Here is a 25,834-nt window from a genome sequence, read left to right as displayed (position 1 = left end):
GAAAACAAGCCAAAAAAGTACAAATGAATGGAATATATGACATCTTCTGCTGAAATACCTTCTAATTATCTACAATATTTATTTATGTATTTTAAATGTTAAACGATAGTCTCTTGGAGGATGGAAGTTAAAGTTCAGCTGAATGAGTCAGGAAAGAATCCCATGGCAGACCTTATTAGTGTAGAGATGAGCTTTTTATTATCTTTAAATGTAAGTATTAATTTATCATGTGATTTGTATTACCTAACAGCACTTCTTTGCATGCACCATTCTTTGGCTCCCTCAAAGAGTGTTATTATTAGTTTGGTATTTAATTTTAGCTCTCTTTTAGTCCCTTATTTTCATTGAGAATTTAATTGTCACAATTATTAAATCAGGACCATATTCTGTAGCAGCATAATGCTACATCTTATTTTTAGAGCACAAAGACTTTCAAAAATAGATAACCAACTTATATGCTAGATTCATTCTTTAAATCAAGGAGTGTCTTTCTTTTCAATTACACAGGATTATCTTTTTTGCTGTACCCCAAACTCCATTAAGCCAAAGAACTTCATAAGATTAAAAAATTCCGCATTTTAGAAATATAATTCAACATCACATTGAGATCCATAAATATTTCGTCCTAAAATTGTTAACTTACATATTAATCAAATTATATAAGTTAAAACATTTTTTCAACTTTGGCAATTTTAAGATGTGCAGACTTTAATTCCCAGAATTCCACACATCATAAAGTAGCTAAGATTGAAAAAATAAAAGCACCTTTATATTGCCAATGTCTAAAATCTGATTTTCACTCATTTTGTTCATCTATTTTAATACACTCTTTGAGGGATATAATTGACCCAAAAGAATATTTCATTTTTAAATCGTAAGTATATTTTATTTATTTATTTATTTTATTTATTTATTTATGAGACTTATATACCGCTTTAAGTGCAAGCACTCTCTAAGCGGTGTACACCAGTAAGCAATGTATGTATATATTTACATTGCCCCCAACAATCTGGGTCCTCAGTTTACCTACCTCGGAAGGATGGAAGGCTGAGTCAACCTTGAGCCGGTGAGATTTGAACCGCTGACCTGTTGAACACAGTCAGCTAAAGTGGCCTGCAGTACTACACTCTAACTGCTGCGCCACCTTCATTTTAATAAATGAATCAACTGATTTTCCAAAAATGAATATTTTGTTTTTTCCTTTCACAGATCAAATATATAAATAAAATTAACTTTCACTTAACATTTTATAAAACTGAATTGCTGATTTTCATTGAAGTTCAGCATCTCTTAGAAAAGCTAAAATTGTAGGTCCTTGGAAGCTGCCATGTTTCCACATCATATAGTTTAATTATTACTTGTTTCAATTGTGGTAAATTGTTAAGTAGATACTGAAGTTAAGTCAAACTATAAAGAGAGTATTGATAATCCTCATTTAGTAACCATTTGCAATTATGACAGTGATGAAAAAGTAACTTTGTCACCAATTTTCATTTACAACTAATCAATTTTTGGTCACTACTTTTCATAATATTGTTCAGCTCAAAAGGGAACTACATAACGGATAGGTATTTGCTTGTCCATTTTATTCTGGTTTCAGAAGCCATGATAATAAATGTTTAACAACCGGCTCCATTTCTACCATATGTCACAAGCTGCACAGTAGGCATCATGACTCAGCTCTGCTCTCAAGCAGCTTGTGAAATTCCTGAAAAAAATAACAATTCACTTTCATGAGCCAGCTCCAGCATGCCACTGCTTCAGATCTACTCCTGGGTATTTCATCTCAGCAATAATTCCAGTCCTAATACTATTATTCTTATCTCAGGGATGATCATCCCAAATCCTTTGTATTATTGGTCTCAACAACATCATTTCAGTCCATAATGAGATCATTTTACTCCTGAACTATTTATTGAAGTGTAACTCTAGCATCTTGGTCTAAAGTTTGTCTTTCATATGCTTTATGTAGAATTGTCTTTAAAAAGCAAAGTTTGGCATTTCCAAATGAAATCTTTAAGCCTCTTCAGAATCATCTCTGAATCTATATTAGTTTTTACAGCATCGGTTGAGCCAATTTTTAGCTAGCTTGGTTAAGGCTCATTTGACACTGTAGTAAAACAGGGGTTGGGGGGGGTGTTAGTTGAAATGATAATGCTCTGCAGAGCTTCTGAGTTTTTTTGACTTGGGAAATCTTTCCTCAGTGCAGTTCTCTCTGAACTGTTCTATAAAGGCTTAGCTGGCATAGCATTATTCTGTCCTGTCAACGAAAGTGAAAATAATCATGACTGGCTTCCAGCTCATTTGAAGGATGAGGCTGTGTAAATTCCCCTCAGTTGGCACAAAATGCTGCAATGTAGGGTGGCTGCCTTTTCTGAGAAGGTTTCTTCAATATTGTACACGCTACAATACATTGATTTCTATTTTATTTCTACAAACAATGCAAAGTTTCAAATGCTAAGTAGATTTAGACCGACATTTATAGCAGTCTACCTTAATCCTCCGCAATTGTACTATCTAGTTAGATCCTTGACCAGAAGGTTGCTTTGTTTTTAATTTCCAGTGGAATTGTAATTTATTTCCAAATCCAATGTAATTAATTTCAATTGGTGAATATATAGATAGGTCTTACTGCTGAATACTGTATCCCATCTATAAATGTTTAAGTGGGGGTAATTAATATGTAATTAATTTCTGCTTTTCTTTAATTGTTTTACACTAGCCACTGAAAAATATATTAAAGATTCCCTGCTACTTCAGAATAATATTTATGCTTTTGTAATTTCCCAAATGGGGATGTAGCAGATGTAGGCAAAGCAATTGATGATGAACAGAAATAGCCACATCTGGAAATGTTGCCCCCACACCTGTCAAGGGATTTGTTTTCTTAAAGCAAAGCAGCAATCTGCATTGGAATTTCTCCTAGTAGCAATCCAAATGCAGATAAGTTCCAGATATTTAATAGATTGAAATAAAGAGGCTATAGAGAACCCTGCAATTTGACCCACTTTAAGAAGTTCTCAAGATCTTCATTTTATAGAAGAGAACCAACAGTGATGACTTGAATCTTAAGAAAAATACTAGTAATTATGTCATTATTGTTTCCTCCAAACCTTTTGAAGATTGGAGCTGCTTGAACCAATAAAATTTGTTTGATTTTCCTCCAAATAAAGATCGCCATGCTATTGTTTCCAGGGATGACAAATGCTGGCCCGTGGGCTGGACGCGTCATCTGGAAGCCGCACCCACCCCATTGCCGGCAATGGCAAAACCATCCCAATACGTTGCGCTATGTCATGTGATGTTGCGAGTTTGACATGTCTGGTTTAGACATAATAAATTCTTCCTAATGCCAGTGATTCTGAGAGATCAGATCTTTCTCCTTACTTCTTTATTGGTCATGAAAGGGTAAAGTTGAGAAAAATAAAATAATTTATATAATGCAGCCTTCTAAGGCAAGCTTTATTTCAACAAACTCTGAAACACAGGAAATCTGACTGGCAAAGCAATACACGCACCACTCTCAGGAGACCATAAGATTGTTATTTAATTAGTCTCAGAAGAGGAACAGTTCCCAAGAAATGAAATGAGAAAAGTAAATCTTGACCCGAGTTTGATGTCATAACAAAATGTTTTACTTTTACAGACAGAAATAAGAGAAACTGACATTTCTAGTACAGTCAAAATAAATTACAAATTGAATATCAGCTCTCCTGGATTCCAAAGTGAAGCCCTCTACTGTTCCTTAGATTTGCTCCGGCATGACGCATCCAGCCCGTGGGCCAGCAGTTTGACACCCCTGATTTAGAATGATTTCTGCCGCCCAGCCCTCCTCAGAGGCCTGTTATACTGAGAAGCAAATACAGCTTGTAGTCAGCTGGGTGTTCATAAAATAAACATATTCTGCTGTAATTATTTTAATTAATGTTAGAAGTTGCCTTATTGCTGAGACTTTTTGAGGTATCAGATATCCTTGAAAATCTACAGTAGTGTTGGAAGTTAAATGTGGTCCATATCTTATTCCAAGCCAGGAGAGAAATGCAGGGAGAAATAAGTTTGAGGCAGTTACAGTTGGAAAGGAAGTTTCTGTTTATTGGCCCAGTAACAACAGTGACAATAGCATGCATTCCTGGGGGCAGTTGGCAAATGGGGGTTATGAGTTAGTGAGTTTGTATATGTTTCTGCTACTGGTGTGTTGGTATTTGTATGAGAAAGTGTTGCTTCTATGTTCTTTAGACTGGATATAGTATTTTAATTGTTGTTGCGAGATTTTCTATTGTGGCATGTGGGGCCATGACTGGCCTTAAAGGCAAAGGGCAAATGTAAATCTTTTTTGTTTTCCTGACTTAATCTCGTTTGCATAGTCAGTTTTATACGGGCTAAAGTATTATATCTCTATTGTTAGCAGAAAATGTTGCATGAATCTTAGATACGAGTAAGAGTAGTAAATTGAGTCTATTCTTTCCTTATCTTACTAGAAAAAGAAATACTGTTGTTTAATATAATTGTTGTTTAATATAATTTTTATTAAAAGAACAATTTACACAAGATTAAAAAAACCTACAGAAACATAAAAGGAAAAGAAAAATACTCCCCTCCAGGTTATGTTTTTAATTTCCCAGAATGCCCAAATGTACTATTTATGTGGAGCATTGTGGGAAAGTAAAATGGCAGTTTCTGGCTATCTGGTTCTATTCTTGCTTGTCATCACGCTCAGAGAGGAGTCCCTGCACCTTCTGATGGAAGAGAGGATCCATCGAGGAGCCTTTTGCCAGGAAGGCTTGTCTCACTTTATCAAACTTGCTGCTGGTCCTGCAAAGCGCTCTGTCTCCTTGTAGCAACAAGATGTTGAAGATATAGAAGCTTCCTTTCTATGGCAGTCTGCCTGGCTTATACGGTGTCCTTGCCTGTCTTGCATACCTTAAGATTTAAGCTAAGACTTAAACACTCAGCAATGACTTTTTCTTTTTTTCCCCATCTCGGTTTTAACAGTGTGATACCTAGAAATCCCCTCAAAACTCTATCTATTCACTACAGGCCTGCTGTCCAATTATTTCCACCTCATTAAAAAATTCACATTTACATTTGATTTTTTTTACTTGATTTACTTAATAGACTGATATGAGTCTATTAAGAATCTAACATAGAAGACAATTCTGCTCCTTGTTGGACAAGAGCTTGCCATTAATTCTCTTCTCTTCTTCAGTTACAGCTCCAATATGTCCTGTGATATACAAATTCTCAAGAACAGATGTCAGCAAAAATACAAGGTTGAAACAAAGGAGGCAGAAAAATTATTTTACTCATTAATTTAGCATCATTAAAAGACTCTGTATACCTAAAGTCTTACTTTGAACCTAATGGGAATTACTTGAGTAAATAAATTAAGAATTGCACAGTGAAAGTGATCTATTACTTGAATATTTTTATTATATATTTTATACAAGGGAATCTGATTTTTGAGAGCCATTTTAATGTAGTGGTTAAGGCATTGGCTAAAACCTGGAGACTGTGAGTTCTAATACCCTTTAGACACAAAATCAGGTAACTTCTGCTAGTCACTCTCTCTCTGGGCCCTAAGAAGGAAGCAATGGCAAACCACTTCTGAAAAATCTTCCAAAGAAAACTGCAGGGATTTGTCCAGGTAGCTGTGAGAACTGGACACAATTGAACAGAAGGAAAAAAAATAGTGAATAAATGTAATGGCAGACTTTAAAAAAGACACATTTTACTTTAAAATCTTAAAAAGTTCATTAGAATGTATGGGCCCTTTTTGATTAGGAAAACACATACGGTAAATAACTAGAAAAGGTAAACATGGAATTGTCATGTTGATAGAAATAATTCTGTCAGTTAAAGATCTTTTGGGTTTCAAGTGAAAATAAAAGTGGACTACAAATCTAACAGCATAGTTGTAATTTTTAAATAATATATAGTAACCAAAACATGCTTCCTGAATAGCCTGTAGATATAATTAAAAAAAAAATAATGAAGGAAGGAACGGTTTCACAGACCCGTTTGCGTATTATCAGATTTAGCTAGAACGAACTGCTTTGGATTTAGCAGAATTATTTGAACAGTTATTTGTTTGCTAACAGATCTTCAGAAAATTTATATCATTAACATCAAGATTTACGGTATTGAAATATATATTTTCCATCAAATAGATTTTGAAAGATATTATTAAATAAGACATTTAATTATAGAAATCTCATTTAATATAGTAGGTGTAGGTGTTCGTTTAATTGTTAAATATATATCTCCCTTAAAGGAATTTATAGAATTACATGGAACGAACAACTCTCCATTCAGTTGGTGGGCATGGTTTGATTTACTTAAAGAAAAAATAGGAACAAGAAATTATCAAAACTCTTTAACTAGATAGTACTTTTCTTGTGTGTGCCTTCGAGTCACTTATGACTCCTGGTAACAGGTCCAGGCAAACCTTCTGTTTTTATGGATCATAAAATAATATTTTGGGAAATGTGATCATCCACTTCAACACCCACCCACCCACACACCCCACCTATATTTTTAACTTTGTCAGCATCTGAATCCATGTTGCTTGGCAAGATGATTATTATATCTGCATTTATCTAGACTTTCTCATAGTCTTCATATTTAAAGGCTTTTTAATTAAAATCAGTACCAAAATATTAAATCCAAAATTAAGTATTGTTTTATGAACCCTTTACCAATTTTTAGAACAAATTTACTGGTCCAGCGTAGCAAATGTGTATTTAGAGTCAGTAAATGCATTTAAGGCTTAGGTCACAATTATCAATTTTCTGAATGTTAACATTTACATGGCTATCTGTATTTACACATATACAGTACATTTCAGTGAACTCTCTGTTTGGCCACTGATCCTATTTATTAATTTATTTTTCAGATCAATTTACCTCCTCGGGCATTTTATACAATCCAATTACAGAGCAAAAACAACAATGCTGCAAATATTAATTGATGCAATTTATGTAAAAGCATTATTGCACTGATGGTTCCATTCAGAATTAATCTTCCAAAGCCTCCCTAGAAAAGCCAGGTTTTTCACAAGCTTCTGGAAATCCACCAGAATAGGAGTTACCTTCCTATCATATGGCAGACTGTTTTGAAGTTGGAGAGTCTCTACAAAGAACACCCACCATTCAGACCTTAAGATTCTCAAGAAACAGCTAACTGTTGGTAAGCAGGGACTCAAAATAGTGAGCAGGGTTTGGCTGGCTAGCAGGCAGGGAACATGGGAGGCAGTCATTGAGTTGTCAAGAGGGCCTGGCCAGCTGAACCAACAGTGATAAACAGGAAGAGACAGAAGGCTCAGGAGCAAGTAGGCCCAGTCTGCTAAATCTGAGAAGGCTGTTATTGACCCCTTAGTAGACCGCAGTTTGGCAATTGTTGGCTAGACATATTGAATTTTAACCCAAATACTGATTTTTCCCCACATTTCCTTTAAAATCAGTTATGATTATATTCCATCAAATATTTTCAAGGGGATACTTATTAAATACCAATAATTGCCTGATCCAAGTTCAGCAGCTTCTTGAATAATAGTCATTAATATACAATATGCTTTGTACATTAGTGAGAATTGCTTTCTGTCATTTCTGAGGAGCAGTAGAGAAAATAAGCATCTATGCCAGTTTGCAGGAAAAACCTACATACTGGATTATTGACAGACACTGTACTAAAGATAGATCATTCAAATGCAGCATGACTAGAACAGATTACTGGAACCTAAAACTATAATCCTATTAAATAGTTGTGCTTGAACAGCTATCTTGCAACAAAGCCATTTGTTCCCCTTAAGTTTTTAATCACACGGTTGTCTTTCTGAAAAGTTGCATACACTTCTAGCTTCTTTATTGTTTTAGTTTTAAAAAATGCTACAAGGCACATGAATTCTATTCCAACTTCTTTATCAGGCTTAATAAAGAATTAACCTTTCCATAATTAAAGCCATGCTTTAAAGGCCTTTGTTACTTCAGATGTGAATACAGTACATGTCACTTTCTGGGCAGAGTGATTGCTATTAGCAGGTGGATTTTCCATTCCTTAGCTTCTTAGCCACCTATTTTAAACATTCAAGTTGTATCCATAAATGTGAGGGCATTCGTATTTTGTCCCAGTTTAGTCATTTTCTCTGCAAGCTCCACGGGATCCTTTCAAAATTATTTTAAATAACGCTTTTAAACCTATTTTAAAACTTTCGCTGCTTGCTTTTATCACACTTGGTGTCCTGAGTGTGAGGCATTTCTAAGAACGGATGTAGAAGCCTGGGAATTAAAGGTGTTCAGAAATGTTATGGCTGACCTCTCGGTTACATTTTTTTTTTTAAATCTCAGGCGTACAGTCTCCGTACTAACCTGGATTATAGTTGCAAAAATGTGCCTGATGTCAACATGCTAAACTCGAGTTTTCACCTTCTGCTGATCCGATTAGGAGTCATGATTGCAGGATTTTTCTCAATGTGTCAGTGGCTCTGCCCTCTTCTGCACTCTTTACTTGTGCAATATGCCTAATGTAACGTTATGCAATAGGATGATCGGTAGCTGTATTGGCAATCGCTGCTTCTTTTTCACTCCCTTTATCGACCTTGAATGGCTAAAGGGGGTTGCAAAACAATGCAGGATTGTTTGAAGTGGCGGTATGGAAAAACTGTTCTCAGCTTCTGCGATCCCTTCAATAAAACTAATCCAAGTAACTTTCTTTGAGGATTGCTTCGGTAATATTTTATTCCCAGTGCCGCAAGCCAGTGTTGTAGAAGAAACTCGAACCATTTGCAATTTCTTTCCTGCGGGAAAAACACTTCTGCCTGCGAAGTGTTTTTTTTTTTTTTTTTTAAAAGTCGAGAGTGCCGAGACTTTATACACAAGACATGGCAGCCCTGGAATTCGGAGTTTGAAAGTGTATTATTGTTATTTTATTATAGATAGCATCTGTCCAGTTTCTGCCAATTCTCCACCCCAAGCTAATAAGGATGGGAACGAGCAAGTAAGCAAGCAAATAACTGTTGCCGCTGCTTGCCAGCAAATCACTTGCTTGGGTGTTTTTTTTTTTTTTTTTAATCTCTTCTCAGAAAACCTACTCTGGAGCTTCCCGTTGGAAAAACTCTTGGCAGGCATCTCGTGACATCTTACTAACGTTGCCGAAAGCGTTAGCAGATCGGAAGCAAATGCAGCAAGCGTAATGTTTGAACGCTATCCGGTGACTCGGACAAGAAGCGACTTCTCTCAAATTCTGGAAAGTCTTAGAATTAGACTGAGTCTTACGCACCTTGCGGCCAGTTCCAATAAATGTGAGAAGAAATTTCCATTCCCGCTTTTTACTTTTACAGAAGTTTAACTGCGGGGTCAGGGAAGGACTTGCATTTAAAAGGACTTTTGCGTGGTGAAGACACTTCCGCGATTTACTGGGGGAGGACAGGTAGATTCGATCAGAATTTCCAGCCATCAAGATTCAAGTTAAATATACGGGGAAAAGTTTTCGGAAAATCATTGCGGCAGGACCGGGTTCTTTTCTTTTTCGTTCCTATCGTAAGATGATTGTGCTGGGATGATACATGTGGTGGATTCTTTTCTCCCTTGAGCTGGGTTTTCTATTCCGTGTGTAAAGGAAAGGGTCCTGTATACGGAAGGACCTACTTTTTTCCTAAGTCCAATTATTTACTGTACTGTGAATTTAACATTAATCTGCCTCTCCTCACTCCGCCTTCTTTACGCACTACTTTATAGGAGTCCCCCCCCCCCTAAGCGTGACTTTGCTGTAAATGGTCAGAGTTATTCAGCTAAGGTGCGAGGATGACTGTATGTTGCCACCCAACCCTCATTCTTTCCTCCTGGACATTCCCGCTGGATCTCTACGTTTATCCATAGAGATTTATGCAACTGGGCGGGAGGCGCGGGATTACCCGGGCGCCCTTTGACTTCGGGAGACAATCGCTATAAGGAGGCGAGAACTCGGGACCTCGCGCATCCCTTGGCGGGAAGCGACGATGGTTCTTCTCTCCAGGAGTAGGAAAGAGGGCCGAGAAAGCCGGACCCCCACCGCAGAGAAGCAGTTGCAAGGAGGGCCAGGAGCCGCGAAGGCGGAAGGGGGAGTGAGTCCAGGTGGTAGCGGCGGCTCTAGGATTGACCCAATCATCCCCGCAGAACGAGCGCGCGGAGAGGGCCAAGGCGAAGAGGAGGAGGAGGAGGAGGACGAGGAGTATGAAGACTTCTCGGATCTCCCGGACACGCGAAGCATCACTTCAGACGACTCTTTCTACCCGCCCCAAGAGACCGACGAGGACGAATCGGAACTTTCAGACAGCGAGCAGCAGCTCAGTCTCTTCCGCGCCTGCTGTACCAACAATGCCGCTGTCGTGCGGGCGCTCATCCGGCAGGGGCCCCAGGAGGAGGATGTGAGGGAGACGGACCGCAACAAGCGGGTGAGGGCGCAACCGGGCCTGGGCGAGGGAGGAAGAGATGAAAATGGGTGCGATGCTCAGGAGAGCAGTTTGACTCCCATCCATTGACCCCCTTATTGCCCTATAATCTTACTGTAATGTTCATTCCTTATAAGCCTCGAGAGTGTGTGAGTCTGTAAATTGGAGTCATCTGAGAAGAATTAGTGATTATTTTCTTCCATCCTCCTCTCCATTCCTTTTCTTTCCTCCCCCCCCCTTTTTTTTTCTCCCAGGGCAAGTGATCCTAATACTGTGGCTACTATTAAAAACCATTACGCACTAGCAACTTTTTCCCCTAGAAATCCTTAATTCACTGATCCCTTACTGTAGTATATAAGTAACCCTCGACTTACAACAGTTAATTTAGTGACCATTCAAAGTTACAACCGCACTGAAAAAAATGACTTATGACCAGTTTTTAACACTTAATGACTGTTGCAGCATCCCTATGGGCACATGATAAAAATTCAGACACTTGGCAATTGGTTCATATTTATGACCTTTGCAATGACCAGGGTCATGTAGTCACCTTTTGCAATCTTCTGACAAGCAAAGTCAATGGGGAAGCCAGATTCATTTAACAACCATTATTAACAACTTGATTCACTTAGCAACTGGCAAGAAAGGTCATAAAATGGGGCAAAACTCACTTAACAACTAAGTTAGGAATGGAAATTTTGTGCTCAGTTGTGATCTTAAGTCAAGCACTACCTGTACAGCCCCCAAACTGCGTTTTCTGGCCACTTTTTTTTTTTTATTGAAAGTTTTATAAATTTTACAAAAAGACAAAAACAATACAAAACGAAAACAACATATACAAAAAAAAAAAAAACCTAAACATTACATATAAAAAAACCCCCCATCCCCCACCCCTCACCATAAACCCTCCCTTCCCCCCCCCCTGAGCTTCCCAGAGCAGAATATAGGCTTAATTGAAAATTAACAAATAAAAAATTAAGTTAAAAAATTTATATAATATCTATAAGTAACATTAATATATATATATAAGTATATATATCTCTCTATATATAAAGATAAAAATTATGAAAAAGCTATATAATATTTTTTTGTACCCAATCTAAATTGTATAAATTTTATCCATTTATCCCAAACGACAAGAAACTTCTCTTGCGTTTGTTGCTTTAGGAAAGCCGAAATCTTTGCCATTTCCGCCAAATAAGCTACTTTAAGAAACCATTCCTGCAATGTAGGCAAAGACTCCTTCTTCCAGTATTGTCCAACTAACAGCCTCGCGGCTGTAATCAAATTTAACATCAATACAACCTCCTTTGTATCACAATCTGTAACTATACCCAACAAGAATAATTGCGGAGTAAATTTTACCCTCCTTTTAAAAATTCTCTGGATATTCCACCATATCTTAATCCAAAATGCTTTTATCTCTCTACATGACCACCAAATATGATAATAAGAAGCATCCATATAGCCACATCTCCAACATTTGGGTTGTATGTCAGGGTACATAAGAGACATTTTTTGTGGATCAAGGTGCCATCTATAAAACATTTTATAAAAATTCTCCCTTAAGTTCTGTGCTTGTGTAAATTTGACATTTCTCACCCAGATGGTTTCCCAGATATCCAATGAGACTGGGACACCAAAATTCTGCGCCCATCTAATCATACAGTCTTTAATTAATTCCGATTCTGAATCCATTTCAACTAATACCCCATAGATTCTCTTAATATGGGTTTGTCTTTGATCCTTAACTTGCTTAATAAGATTTTCATCTTCTCTAAGAAAACCCAATTTACAATCCACCTTCCATTTATCTACTAGTTGCCTATATTGGAACCAAGAATAAATAATATTTTCTTGCGCTAAGTCTTCCCGTAGTCTTAACTGCCAGTTTTGCCCATCCCATCTAAGTAGCTGACTATAAGACACCATATCCATTCTTACACCTCTTTTTATTCCTTCTATCGCATGCCAAGGTATAGCCCATAATGGAACTTTAAAATCACTTTTATAATATTTTCACCAAGTCCTAAGTAAAGAGATTCTTAAAATATGAGATTTAAAAGCCCAATCCATTTTTTATTAAATATTAAATAGGCATGCCACCCAAAAAGTAAATCCCATCCCTCTAAATGAAGTATCTCCGGATTTGTCAAATTTACCCAATCACTAATTAGTGTTAAAACCACCGCATCCTCAAATGCCTCTTTCAGGTAGTACAAGAATTGAAATGGATGAAATTGCAACCAACGTCCCATTCAACCCCCCCCTTTCCTGAATTGCATGCAGATAACTGCCTCTTCATATTTACAGATGAATATAGTATAATATGTAGAATTGCAAGTGAATTCATTCAGTTGATGAGAAATAGATAAGAGTAATTCTGACTTGTGAAAAGAGAGAACAGATGAAAAGAAGGTAGTCCATCCTAAAGGAAGAAGGTCAAATTCTCCATTAAGTAAGGCAACACAAAAAATTAAAAGTAACTGTATTTGAACATTATAGTCTAGTGCCTGTCAGTCAGAAGTAGCACAAGTTGATTGTTAGTGTTCTCCATATTTCAACTTAGACAAAACAAACACTGATTTTGTCCAGTTTTCTATTTTTTGTGAGGGACTTTAGATTTGGAACCCTACCATTAAACTCTTCTATAGAAGAACTGGCATTTCATCTGCCCTCCAGTTCAGATTTCTCTTTGTTTCCCTGTTTACACTCCATTTTTCTTCTATGTCTTAGGGTTCTCTGTCTTTTCTGTATCTTCCCAATCTTTAGCTCCGTTCCATGTGGCTCTCCTTCTGATCTGATTGGTTGCACTTTTTTTTGCCTGTTTGCTGGAACGAAAACCATTCAGCTGCCCAAGCAAGTGAATTCTATCACATCACATCAACTAAGTTAATTTAAGAGGCTTTATTATAAGGGCAATACAATATAAATACGCAGGAAGCCACACATAGTGATTTTTACTCTCATATATTCTGCTCATGCTGGTAAATTACCAGTTATCATCCAATGATGCTGAAACAGCTTCTGCTATGACAGTAATATATAGAGATGTTTTCCAATGTGTACATTCGCATTACAGAAGCCATCAATAAAATTGGTTCCTTTACAGGCCTTTTTTGCTAACTCTTCTTAGATTTTGAACAAATACTGCCTTCTCAGGTTGTATTGTGGGAATCAGTGCTTTAAATATATGAGAAGGCATCTTGTTCATTTTGAGGTATGCTTTTAAATGGAAACATGCTGAGCTTTATATTGGCTTCTTTTTTCTTGCATTTTGAAACCATGTCCTTTTTTCCTTACAGTGAATCCTTTGTAGCTTCTAATATATAAATACGTTTTTAATGCTAATGTTAACATCCTTGCAATTTGGCAATGCTGTCTCCATTATGTGAAACATAGCAATCTGGCAGGACTAAGATATGATACAGAGGCTATTTCCCACATTTATTAAATGTTCGAAGTTACAGCGGATACCAAAAGCAAGTTATGCCAGTCCCAAAATTACAGCTTCTGCAGTGCCCTCCTATAATCATTCGCCCTTATGGCTGACCACAATTATACTGCAGCACCCCCTACCTCTGTTTGCCCCAGGTTCCTGTAACCATTTCCTTCCCACATTGCTCCCTGATGGCCTCAGGCCTGATTCCCGCTCCACTAGGCCTCCCACAGTCCTCCTCACTTACCCCATTAAGGCAGCAAAATAGAACAGTTTATCTCACAGCAGCCATTTTGCCATTGCCCACATTTGAGTAGGGGCAAAATGGCAGCTGCTTCTGAGTTGCTACTGTGCAATCCTGGGACAAGCTGTTCCATTATGTTTAATAAGTGGAGAAATGCTGATGCAAATTAAATTCCAAGTAGCAATCACTGCTTCTAGGATACATTGGAAATAAATTTTTTATCATACTAGGATCAATATTTCCATTCCATTTGAAAATATACAACTCTGTAATGACTTTAGTAACCCAAAAAATTAAAAACAAATTGGGCTATAAGTAAATAAATGAGATGCTTCATGCATGTGTCTGGGATCGTATATCAAATTGTTAAGTCTGGGCTCATATATTTGTTAAGTCATTTGTCTTGAGATTTTATTGTTTTTAAACTGGATTTTAGACTTCCTGACTGATTGGTAATGGAGAGGAGAAAATGTATAAAGAAATATAGAAAACAAGCTATTATATTCCACTTTTTCCAGCAACGATTCAGTCACAAAGTAGGCCACTATAATAGTTACCGTATTATTGCTATTTTTCATATTGTTAAAATTCTTTTAATACAACCATAAATATAAAGGAAGTTGTATAGCAAACGGTTGGTGGGCGGGTGAGTGGATGGATGGATGGCTAGAGATACATAATTCCAGTCATTGTTTATATGTTTCTCTTATATAACTATGATTATAACTATGTATATAAATGTTTACTCCATTCTATATATAGTACAGCCTCCCATCTTGTAAATGTGCCTATAACGCATTGCTATCAAACTAGGTCACTGTACTCTGGATCAACATTGCTTATTCAGGTAGCCAACAAAGAAATATATTTCATTTCCTCATAATAAAATTAACCTCCACAAATAATTGTTTTTCTGTAACCAAACATCAAGCCATGCTAGATCAGTGGTTTTCAATCTTTTTAATGCCGCGACCCCCAACCGGTCATAAGTCGGGGACTACTCAACCGGTCGTAAGTCGAGGACTATTCAACTGGTGCAGCACCGTTTGCAGAATGGGACTTTTGGCGGGCTCAGCAGGGCAGAGACAGCCTGGACAATTCCTTTTGGCTTTTGAAAGCCAATATAATTAGACTCTATTCAAGAGAGTCTATTCTATTGGCTTTCAAAAGCCAATAGAATAAAAGGGAGTAGCACAGCTAAGGAAAAGGGGGAAAAATGGTGGACTGCGTTGTTTGGTGACCCCCGTGAAATGGTCGTTTGACCCGAAATGGGGTCCCGACCCACAGGTTGAGAACCACTGCTCTAGATCTTGAGCCCTATAGAGATATCAGAGAGGATTGCATTCTGACCTTTTAATTTCTTTCTAAACGATCATCTACAATTCTTTGATTTGTGAATTGCATTTTATTAAGATGTCTTTTGTAAGAATTTGTTATCTCTTGCCTGTGATACAGCGCTATTGCTTAGTTTAATTTGAACTACATACTTTAGGAATTATGATACATAAATTTACAAAAAAGAAAAGAAAGAAAGAAACCATAAAGAAATAGCTTCTGATTTTCCTTTACCACAGTCACTAGTATAATTTTAAATTAACCTTTTACTCTCCAAAAAACTTTCAATTTTTTTCAATCATCTATTTTTCTAATCATCAAATCCATGGTATATCATAATTGTATTTTTTGCTATTTCATGCAAAATGTCCAAAGGTGGTTTCCAATCATTAAAATTGGTTTCTTTTCTCTAATAAGAGCTGTCAATTTAGCCATAGCACCTGAGAACTACAGTTGATAAGTCTTTGCTCTCTTCTATCTTTATGTAATCTTTCAGATTATTAAGACTCCCTCAAAACTTGTTAACTGTTTACAAGTGCAAATACATTTATGGTGTTTGTTTGCTTTAATATGTTAATGTCTGATTTTGTAACAGGCTGATTTAACAACATTTCAATCAATGAATAATTTCATCTGTCAGGAATCATGTTCTTTTATGTTGCAGTTATAAAAAGGATGCTGAGAAAATTTTGATTATCTGTTTATTAAGAATCTTTCCCAGAGGACCTGCTAAAACTGGTATCTTTCTGGTTAACAGTTAATCTCTTTAATTTCCTGTATCATTCAGACAAATTATTCTCTTCCCTCCTTAAGCAACTCCCTTTTCATTATTCTGCATTTTATTTGTGTTCTTCTGTATTAGCTTCTCGTATTAGTTTTTTACAGACCTGGCTGTACATTGCACATTTGTACAATGTTAATTCTATATGTATTTCCTACAAAATATACCTTGCTGTATTTGATGCATAGGTATCTATAGGAAGACTTGTGTAAATGATGAATATGTAAGCTACATGTGACTTACATTTTTACATCAGGATGTAAGTATAAAAAGGGGTTGCATTGTGACTTCATGAAGCATATTACATTTTTTTTGCATCATTGCAGTTTATTTTGGATATCTTGGTTAATTTTCACCAGAGTAATTGCATACTGAATCATGGCAATTAATATTAATTCCCCTGTTAGTGGTAGAACAATGTGAGGTGATCCTGGAGAGTGATCCTGGCAAAAATGCAAATGTGACCCTTCATCCCCCCCCCCCCAAATGTACCTGAGTACATACACACAGAGAAACACACATGCATATTGTGGAAGTATGTGTATAGAGGCACTTTTGCCATTCTCCCACCAAAGTATTTAGTGCCAAATAATATTTTTAAATGCTAAGATTAACCTAGTAAGGAATAAACCATTTCAACTCTTTGCAGTGCATATTGACTTAATAATATTTGGAATAGATCATTTCCAATCAGCATAACTATCTAAAATCACAATAAATCTAGATTGTCTGAAGTCAGTATTTAAATATTTTAAAGCTGTTTGTATTTAGTTCAAAGGAAACTTAGTGCTAGAATACAGGTGCAATCCTTGTATATAGTTTTCATAAACACTTGTCTTTGATTGCAGCATTTTACTATAGTTATATCAGTGGGAATAGAGTCTTATAAGAGCTGATCAGTATAATGTTCTGTTTTCTTTTTTCTTAATGTAGAAAGTTTCTTAAAGAAAAAAAGTGTGGTAAAACTGCTTCTCATCATGAAATACATTTTCATTTTCTCATTAATAACCCAAGGCTAAATGTAATCCTGTGAAGAATACACTAGAGAGGGAAACACAGTGAAATCTCAGAGGTACAGATTGTTTTGCACTTTAGTAAACAAGCAAGAAATATAATTATAACCTGACATTTTTACCAGTGGTGGAAAACTCAGACTTTGAATCAAAATGCTGACAAAATAGAGTAAGATATTAAAATGGAATTAAAGTTATAAATTGGCTGTGTTGTACACAGTCCTGAGCAATTTCTATTTACAGATATCTCTTCCCTTTTGAAGAGTTAAATATTTTGTGTGTCTCAGCCACTGAATATCAGAAGCCCTAATAACACTATGGCATTCTGAAAGAACAAATAACACCAAAGTTTTCTTATTTATTTGATAAACCAAGCCATTTAATATACGTAATTTTGGTGTATATAAGAAGCATTAAATTCAATAGTGATGGCATTACTTTTAGCAATCAAAACCTTATAATTGGTGATAGTCTCTTGTACAGCAATTTTGGCCCATTCCTCTAAGGAGTTCAAGGCAGTATACATATTACTTTATCTCCTACTTTAATGATCTGTAAAATAATTTAGACTGACGAGATAGTGATTGAATCAGAACAACCCAGGTTTGAATAACCAAGTGTGTACTTGAACTAGAATCTCTCAATTTAGGGCATTGTTCTACAACATTGTTTGATGATAGCTGGCAAAGATTTGTGTTTACAGATTAAGCTGGCAAGATGACAATTGTATACTGTAGATTTTTTTTCATTGAATTCCCTGTGATGTTTTTATTTAGAACCACCAAAAAAGAACCAATACTATTATACATTAAGCACATCAACAAGCTTCTGTGATGTCTTTCTCTTTTGCTTCTTGGTATCGTGAACTATGTAATAACATCTCAGATACTTCATAGACCATCTCTTTTTCATCTTAAGAAGGGATTTTAGGAATTTTATTTTTCAGAATTCATGGCCCAGTTCTGCTATTATAGTGCTTCTGTTTTTACTTTGTTTTTTAAATGCATAGATATGGATTTCTTGATATAGAAGGTATTGATCTTCCAAAGCATAAAGAATCTTATTGTTAAATATGAAATTTATTCATATTTAAAAGTCTGCATCTGCACAACTGTAAGCAAATAGTTAATTATACTAATTATTAAAGACATCTGGAAAAGTTGAGCATTGCAATGTTTACTTTGTTTGTTGTCATGGAGAAGAACTCATGAAAAGTTCCGAGAAATTCAGATAAATACCAATTTTCTATATATATATGACTTATTTCAGTAAAATCACACATTTTGTATAGGACAGCCAATAAGTATTCATAAATATTATATCTCCCGATGCAAATACTTTTAAAGATCAATATCCAACTGAAATCAGAACTTTTTTTTTGTTAGGAAAAACTATGGAAGATTGTTCTTATACATGATAACTGCAACACGATTATTATATGCACAAAGATGGAAAGATTCTAAAGTACTTAACAGTGAAGGAATGCTTGGTAAAGATAACAGAATTTTCATAGATTGCAAAATAAACTTGCTTGAATAAAGAAAAAAACTATATTTGTTGTGTCTGGATTTTATGGACTTTATAATTACTATAAAGAAGATTGGAAGCCATATTATATCTCGTTTTTCTTTTTCTTATTTATGAACATTATATCTCCTGGATAATTATAACCAATAATTAGTACTCTGGGATGACTGAGAAGCAGAAAGTTGTTGAACTTAAGAGAGTTGATTTTGATGTCTCTGTAAAAAGGGAAGAGGAATATGCAGCCCAGATGGTAATAGAACAGTGAATTAAGATAATTCCTGCCATTTCCTTTTTCTTCACAATGTAATTGTGTAAATTTATGGAATCTAACTGAATATAAACTCTAAATAAATTATATAAATCTCTGGTTCCAAGGAAAGTAATATGGAAGATTAAAAAAAAAAGTTGCAGAAGGACTTATTTGGGGAACGATAGAGTTGGCAGCAAACAAACAGTAGCACTCTATCTGGAGTTGCTAAAGAGTGAAGAAGAAGAGGGATGTGAGGTCAAATGTCTTACGTTTAGCTGTGTATTAGATCATAGTATGAAGTGACACCAAGTGATGCTGTGGTTTGGGATATAAGGTTTCCAAATTCAAAATTGGAATAGGCCAGAGAGTCTCAGAGGCTTTCCTCCTGAGTAGATCAGTTTTTTTCAAGGAGCACTCTGACTTAATAAGAACCAAGGACTTATGTTCTTAAGAACTTTGCAGGACTTCTGGTGGATTTGCGTTGGGGGATGGTGGCTACTTTTTAGCCGTCCTCCTGGGTAAGTGTAATGAACCGCTATGAACAGCATACATCAGCTGTTCAGCGGTTCAAAATCCCCCTCCCGGGCAAAGGGGGGGCAGAGGGTTGTCTGAATAGTGGTAGAGCCTCTTATGTACCCCCAATTTTCTTTTTTTGGGGGTGACAGAGTGCTCCCACGGAGTTCAGACTGTCTCCGCTTCCCAGCTGCTTTTGTCCTTGGGACAAAACAAGCCTTCGCAACCACCTCCGCGTTTAAAGTGATCTAGTGAGTTTTTTTAAGAAGCGGACAGAGTTGTTTAGAGGATTTATTTTTCGCTTTCCTTGACTTTATATGTATTTTAAATTCAAAGGTTTATTCTTCTGTTTATAGTCTCTCTTTTTATTTTTTGCTTTTTGCTGAAAGGGAAAGTAAAATGGCGATCGGCAGATTTTTTAGCGGTTTTTTTTCGGGAAGCTAGAATGGCGAGCGGCTTTTTTACCTTCTCTTTTTTTTTCTTTTTAAGGACTGGATGGATTTTAGAAGTATTATTAATTTTTGTTGTTTAACTTTCTAAACATTATTGTTCTGGTTTGATTTTTTGTTTTGTTTTCTGTATTTTTAAAAGGCAGGCATTTTGGTCTTTTCTTCCCCCCCCTTTTTTTTTCACTTTAACGATTGGAGTGTATATTTTAATTTCTTTTATTGATTTATTTTTCGCCTTCTTTGATTATATATCTATTTTAAATCCAAAGGTTTATTGTTCTGTTTATAGTCTTTTTTTTACTTCTTGCTTTTTTGTTGAAAGAGAAAGTAAATGGCGATCGGGAGACCTTCTAGCGTCTTTTTTTCGGGAAGCTAGAGTGGCGATCGGCTTTTTCTACTTTCTCCCCCTTTTTTTTTCCTTTTTAATGAATTGGATGGATTTTAGAAGTATTATTATTGTTTTGGTTTGATTTGTTGCTTTGTCTCTTGTATTTTTAAAGGGCAGGCATTCTGGTTTTTTCTCTCCCCCCCCTTTTTTTTCATTTTAATGATTGGAGTGTATATTTTAATTTCTTTTATTTTTTCTCTTCTTTTCTAACTCCCTCTTTTTTATTTTTTTATTTTTCTTATTATTTTAAAGATTTTCCTTTGAGGGAGTTATGATTTTCTTTTGAAGGAATTTTTGTAATTTTTAAGAAGGAGCAAAGTTTTTTTTTTTTTTTTTTTTTTTAAGATGGCTCCAAAGCGTCCAGGGAATTTCACAGTTCCTAAATCTTCTGTGGCCCAGCCAACAACTGTGAAGGATATGCAAGAAATGATGGGAAATTTTACAATTCAAATTAGGGCAGAAATGAAAAAGATTTTAGAAGAAAATAATAAGATTTTGAGGCAAGACATAGTCTTGGCTTTAAAAGGAGTTGCTTCTGTTCTTGAAAAGTTGAATTCCCATGTGGAAGAAGTAGCTGAAAAAGTGGAATTAATGGAGGGAAAAATTGAAAGTATGGAAAAAGAAATGGAAAATGAGATTCTTATGCTTCAATATGGTCAAATGGAATATGCCTTAAGAATTAGAGGCTTGGGAGAGTCCTTGCAAGGAGATCTGAAAGAGATGGTTGCAAAGGACTTTGCTGTAATTTTGAATAAAGAAAAAGAAGGAATACTTAGTGAAATTGAAAAACTATTTAGAGTCAACTCTGCGGTGGCAGTACAAAAGAATTTGCCAAGAGATGTGGTAATTTACTTTGGGAAGAAATCTTTACGCAATGAAATTATACAAGCTTTTTATAAGAAGAGATTTCAAATTGCTTCACAAGATGTTATAATTTTAAAGGAGATCCCATCTAAAATTTTAAGAAGAAGAAAGGAGTTTGCCTTTTTAGCAAATGAACTTAAAATGAGACGAATTTCGTTTAGATGGGATGTTCCGATTGGAATGGTGGTGAATTACTGGGGATATGTTACAGACTTAATACTGTTTCTCAAGCAAAAGATTTTTATACTTCAGTATTGGGGGCATGCTCATCTCCATCTATTAAGTTCAAGACTTTGGAAGAAATGGATGTAGAATTACAGTTTGAAGATTCTAAAATTGGGGAACCCCTGTTTAAGAGGTCTCAACATGTTCAGATTGAGGAGCAGGAGACAACTTGTGTAGCACAAAACTGTAAAGAAAAGCAGCAACAGAAGAAGAGTAATGAAATTTCACACCTAGTGGTTGCTGAATCTGTGGGAGAAGCAAGACCTATAAATCCTTTGGAGCAACCTTCAAGGATGGAAGGGTCATCTGAGATGAAAAATGGGAAATTTCAGCTTGAGGGGCTTCAACAAGTTGAGAGGAAGGGGCAGAGGAAAATCTGTGCAACATATAATTGTAAAGAAAAAGACCAACAGAATAAGGAGCTTAAGGAATCCCCACATGTACTGGCTTTTGAGTCGTTGGGAGACTCAGGAAATTTGGAGCAGCTTTTGAGGGCAGATCCTAAAGCATTTGTTTTAAGTTTCATAACGAAAATGGATAATCGAGGCTGACAATAATAATATCAGTATGATAATGAATGGAGAATGAAAATGGACAATTGAGATTGATAAGGACTGGGTTTTTTGTGGTTGTAACTTGTTATTGATGAAGACTTAAATATCTATTGTGTTTATTGTGGATGGAATTTGTTATAGTGTTTTTTGTGGGTGGAATTTGTTATAAACTGTCTAATGTGGATGGAATCTGATAAGATTTAAATGAGTATAAAGGTGTTTTTTTTTTTAAGTTTTAAGTAATGTATAAATTTGTGTTTTGGGGGAGCTTATGAAAATGATAATAATATTTATGATATTAGAAGGATTGGAGTATATTATAATGTGTTTAGTGTTTGGGTGGGGATTCTAATGTTTAAAGTTTTAAGTAATGTTTAGATTTGTGTTTTTGATTGACTATAATTTGATTGTTCTAATGTCTTAAGTTTTAAGTATTGTTTAAATTTGTGTTTCGGAGGGACTATAACTTGTTTAACTAAATGTATTTAGATTTGCTTATGATTTATGCTAGACTTTATATTGTAGTTATAGATGTTTAAAGAAAGTAGTGCTTAAAATTGTGTCTTGGAAGAAACTTATGTAGAATGATGGATAATATTATAAGTAAGATTAGAAGATTTTTAGAGTATATTATAATGTGTTTAATGATTATTATTTTCTAGAAATAATTTATTTAATTTAAGGTACTTAGATTTGTTTAGGATTTATAGGTGTCTTACGTTTTATATGTGTTTTAAGTTCTTTTTCTTTTTTTTCTTTTGAAACATTTTGGATAAGCCTGTAATCAACTCTGGGAGGTTCAGGGGAGGGTTAGGGAGGTTTGGGGAGTTGGGGGAGGGTATGGGTGGGCGGGGGGTTTTGGGGAGGGGATTTATTTTGTAAAATGTTAAAAATTTTCAATAAAAAAAAAAAGAACTTTGCAGGACATTATGCTCCTATTGGTTGGTAATCTGTTCTGGTTTCTGTGTCGAGGTAAATTCTCACTGTTGAATTTCTGATATTTTGATACCTTCCACACGGGAGTGCTTTAGGAGGCCAATTTTAGTGTTCTTGTAGTTCTGTTATGTTTTTTTAATTTATTTAAAAGTTTTATAAATTTATTACAATATAACCCTACCCCTACCCCTTCCCCCTCCCCCACTTCCCAGAGCTGATTACAGGATAAAAAATAAAATAAACAAACATAATCTAACTAACATAAACCAACTATACTATCAAACAAAACCATAACACACTTTAACTCCTTCTTCAAACAAATATTAACAAATTAAATCAAAGATAATAAGATAATTAAAACTATTAATAATTATCTAAAAACTACTCAAAAGCAAGATAATACTTTTCAATCTCATATTTCTTCTGAACATAATCCATCTTCTCCAAACCATAATATATTTCTCTTGCGAGTGATCCTTCAAATAGGCGGAGATTTTCGCCATTTCTGCTAAATTAGAAACTTTAAGTATCCATTCTTCCAAAGTAGGCAATAAATCTTTCTTCCAATATTGCCCCACCAATAGTCTTGCAGCTGTTATAAGGTTCAACATCAAATTAATTTCTTTAACATCAAAATCTACAGTAATACCCAACAAAAATAATTGCGGAGTAAACTTTATCTTTCTCTTAAAAATCTTTTCCGTTCACGCCAAATGTCTCTAAGTTCCAAATCATCCTTCAAATAAAAAAAGGCTTTAGGTAGTTTTGAATGATTAGGAGATTTAGAAGAACCCTTCTTATCTTTAATTGAGTCCAAAACACCATTCCAATCTCCCATCATAATTACTGATTTATAATCCCATTGAATTATTTTCTGATGTATCATCTTGTAAAAGTATTTTTGTTGCTGATTAGGAGCATATAATCCAATGACAAGACATCTCTTGCCATTTAATAATAAATCAATAATAACATATCTTCCTTGTGGATAAAAATCAATTAACTTTGGTAATAAGTCTTTCCTCACATAAATAACTACTACTGCTTTTTTCTGCGGAGCAGAGGCTGTAAAATGTACTCCCAGCCGGGAGTTAATCAAACATTTTTCATCCTTTAAAGCAATATGAGTCTCTTGCAAACATACAACATCATTCTTACGTTGTTTCAAATAGTAAAAATCTTTCTTTTCTGTGGTGAATTCAATCCATTAACATTCCATGTCAGGAACTTTGCCATGTCTCATGGCTTGAAGTCTTTGGAACACTGCATCTAAATCTGCAGTTGATGACCTCTTCGGTCTTGTTCCTCCCACTGGCTCCGAGATAATCACCTGTGTTGTAACTCCAGCATCTAACTTTTGTTGTTGTTTTTCTCTACGTTTATGGGCTGCACGAGTGATTCTCTGTTCCTTTGGATCTTCTCTTATCTCCAAACATTGTTGCATTGATTCAACCAACAACTCTTCTCCTGTTGGTGACATTGCTCTTGCAGCCAACTGTCCTTCATTTCTTCTAGATCGTGGAGATGGTGGTGCGCCTGCTTTCAGAACAGAAACATAAAAATCTCTTGCTTTCAAAATTGTATTTAATCTATAACGTGTTCCAGCATAGTTCACCACTATACCAACAAGTACATCCCATCTAAATTGAATCTGACGCTTCTTAAGCTCCTCAGCCAAAAAGGCAAAATCTTTTCTTCTCAAAATTTTTGAGGGTATTTCCTTTAAAATTATAACATCTTGAGCTGCAATTTGAAATCTTTGTTTGTAAAAAGCCTGTATAATTTCATTACGAAGTGATCTTCTAGAAAAGTAAATATCTCTTAGTAAATTTCTCTGCTTCGCAATCCATGAATTAACTCTAAAAAAAATTTTCAATATCTCTCAGCATTTCTTCAATTCCACAACCCAAAATGGCTGCTTAATTCTGCTGCAATCTCTTCTTTCAAGTCTTCTTTCACATTCTCCTTCAACCCTCTTATTCTCAAAGTAAACTCCATATCTCTATATTGTGACATTATAATTTCATTCTGTACTACATTCACATTATTTTCAATTCTTTCAACTCTTCCTTCCAATCCTTCAACATTTCCAGCTACGTCATCCACCCTATCATCCAGCCTTTCTACATGGGCCGCAAGCCCCTGAAGAGCCAACAAAATATCTTCCCTTATCTGATGATTTTTCTGCTCCAAAAGCTCTTCTGTCTCAAACCTAATCTTTTGTATAGCTTTCTCCAAAGAATCCTGAGCAACATTCTGTATATCTTTAAGTGAGAATGCTGGAGGTGGGGAGGGTGGTGGAGACTTTGGCTTAGTTTGCTGTGTAGTCTGTGTTACTGGAGAAGAAATTGAAACTTTAGGCAGAGAAGAAATTCCAGGGCATTTTGAAGCCATTTTAAAAAAGAAAGAGATGAAAAGGAAAAAAAAACATTTCTTACAATAAAATAAAATAAAGGGGAGTAAAAAAACCATTCCACCCCAAAAAAAGAAAAAAGAAGAAACTCTTTAAATAAACAAAGTCTATTAAATTGTTGAAACTTTATTGCCCAATAAAAGTGAAAGTCCTCAAACAAAGAAACAAAAATCCTCCGCCATTTTTCCTTTCACTCCAGTCTTAAAAGTAATAGCTGGAGAAAACAATGTTTCTTCATGAGTTAAAATTAAAATTCAACACAGTTCTTTTCTTCCTGAACAGCTCCGTCTGCTTTAAAATCTACTTACAGCTCTTCTTATGTAGCAGATGTGGAAGCAGCGTCTGGCTTCGTTCTCCTTCGGAGAACAAAGGCGTCTTGGGATGCGGAGCTGATCCAGACTCCGAAGGAGCTCTCAGCCTTTGTCTCCCAGAAAGTAATCTCTGGGAGACAAGGGGAGCTCAACTTCTATCCAGAAAGAA

General features: G+C 35.5%; 1 protein-coding gene across 2 annotated transcripts in view; it reads left to right on the top strand.

Annotated features, from left to right (window-relative positions):
* Window positions 1-7,149: 7,149 nt before the first annotated feature.
* Window positions 7,150-25,834, top strand: part of ANKRD33B (ankyrin repeat domain 33B) — a 71,757-nt gene continuing 53,072 nt past the window's right edge. Inside the window, exons 1-2 of one of the 2 annotated variants that reach the window (XM_039329290.1) lie at window positions 7,150-7,185; window positions 8,343-10,426. In XM_039329290.1, the coding sequence (XP_039185224.1) occupies window positions 9,992-10,426 (435 nt within the window). In that variant the 5' untranslated portion in view covers window positions 7,150-7,185; window positions 8,343-9,991. Of the gene's footprint in view, window positions 7,186-8,218; window positions 10,427-25,834 lie in introns of those variants that run through there. The other variant, XM_039329289.1, reaches the window with a different exon arrangement.

This window comes from Crotalus tigris, unplaced genomic scaffold (assembly GCF_016545835.1).
Source record: "Crotalus tigris isolate CLP2741 ecotype Arizona unplaced genomic scaffold, ASM1654583v1 scf7180000024391.5723578, whole genome shotgun sequence".
NCBI classification, from domain to species: Eukaryota; Metazoa; Chordata; class Lepidosauria; order Squamata; family Viperidae; genus Crotalus; species Crotalus tigris.
Note: the sequence above shows the minus strand (reverse complement) of the source record. Positions and strands in the feature narration are given on the sequence as shown.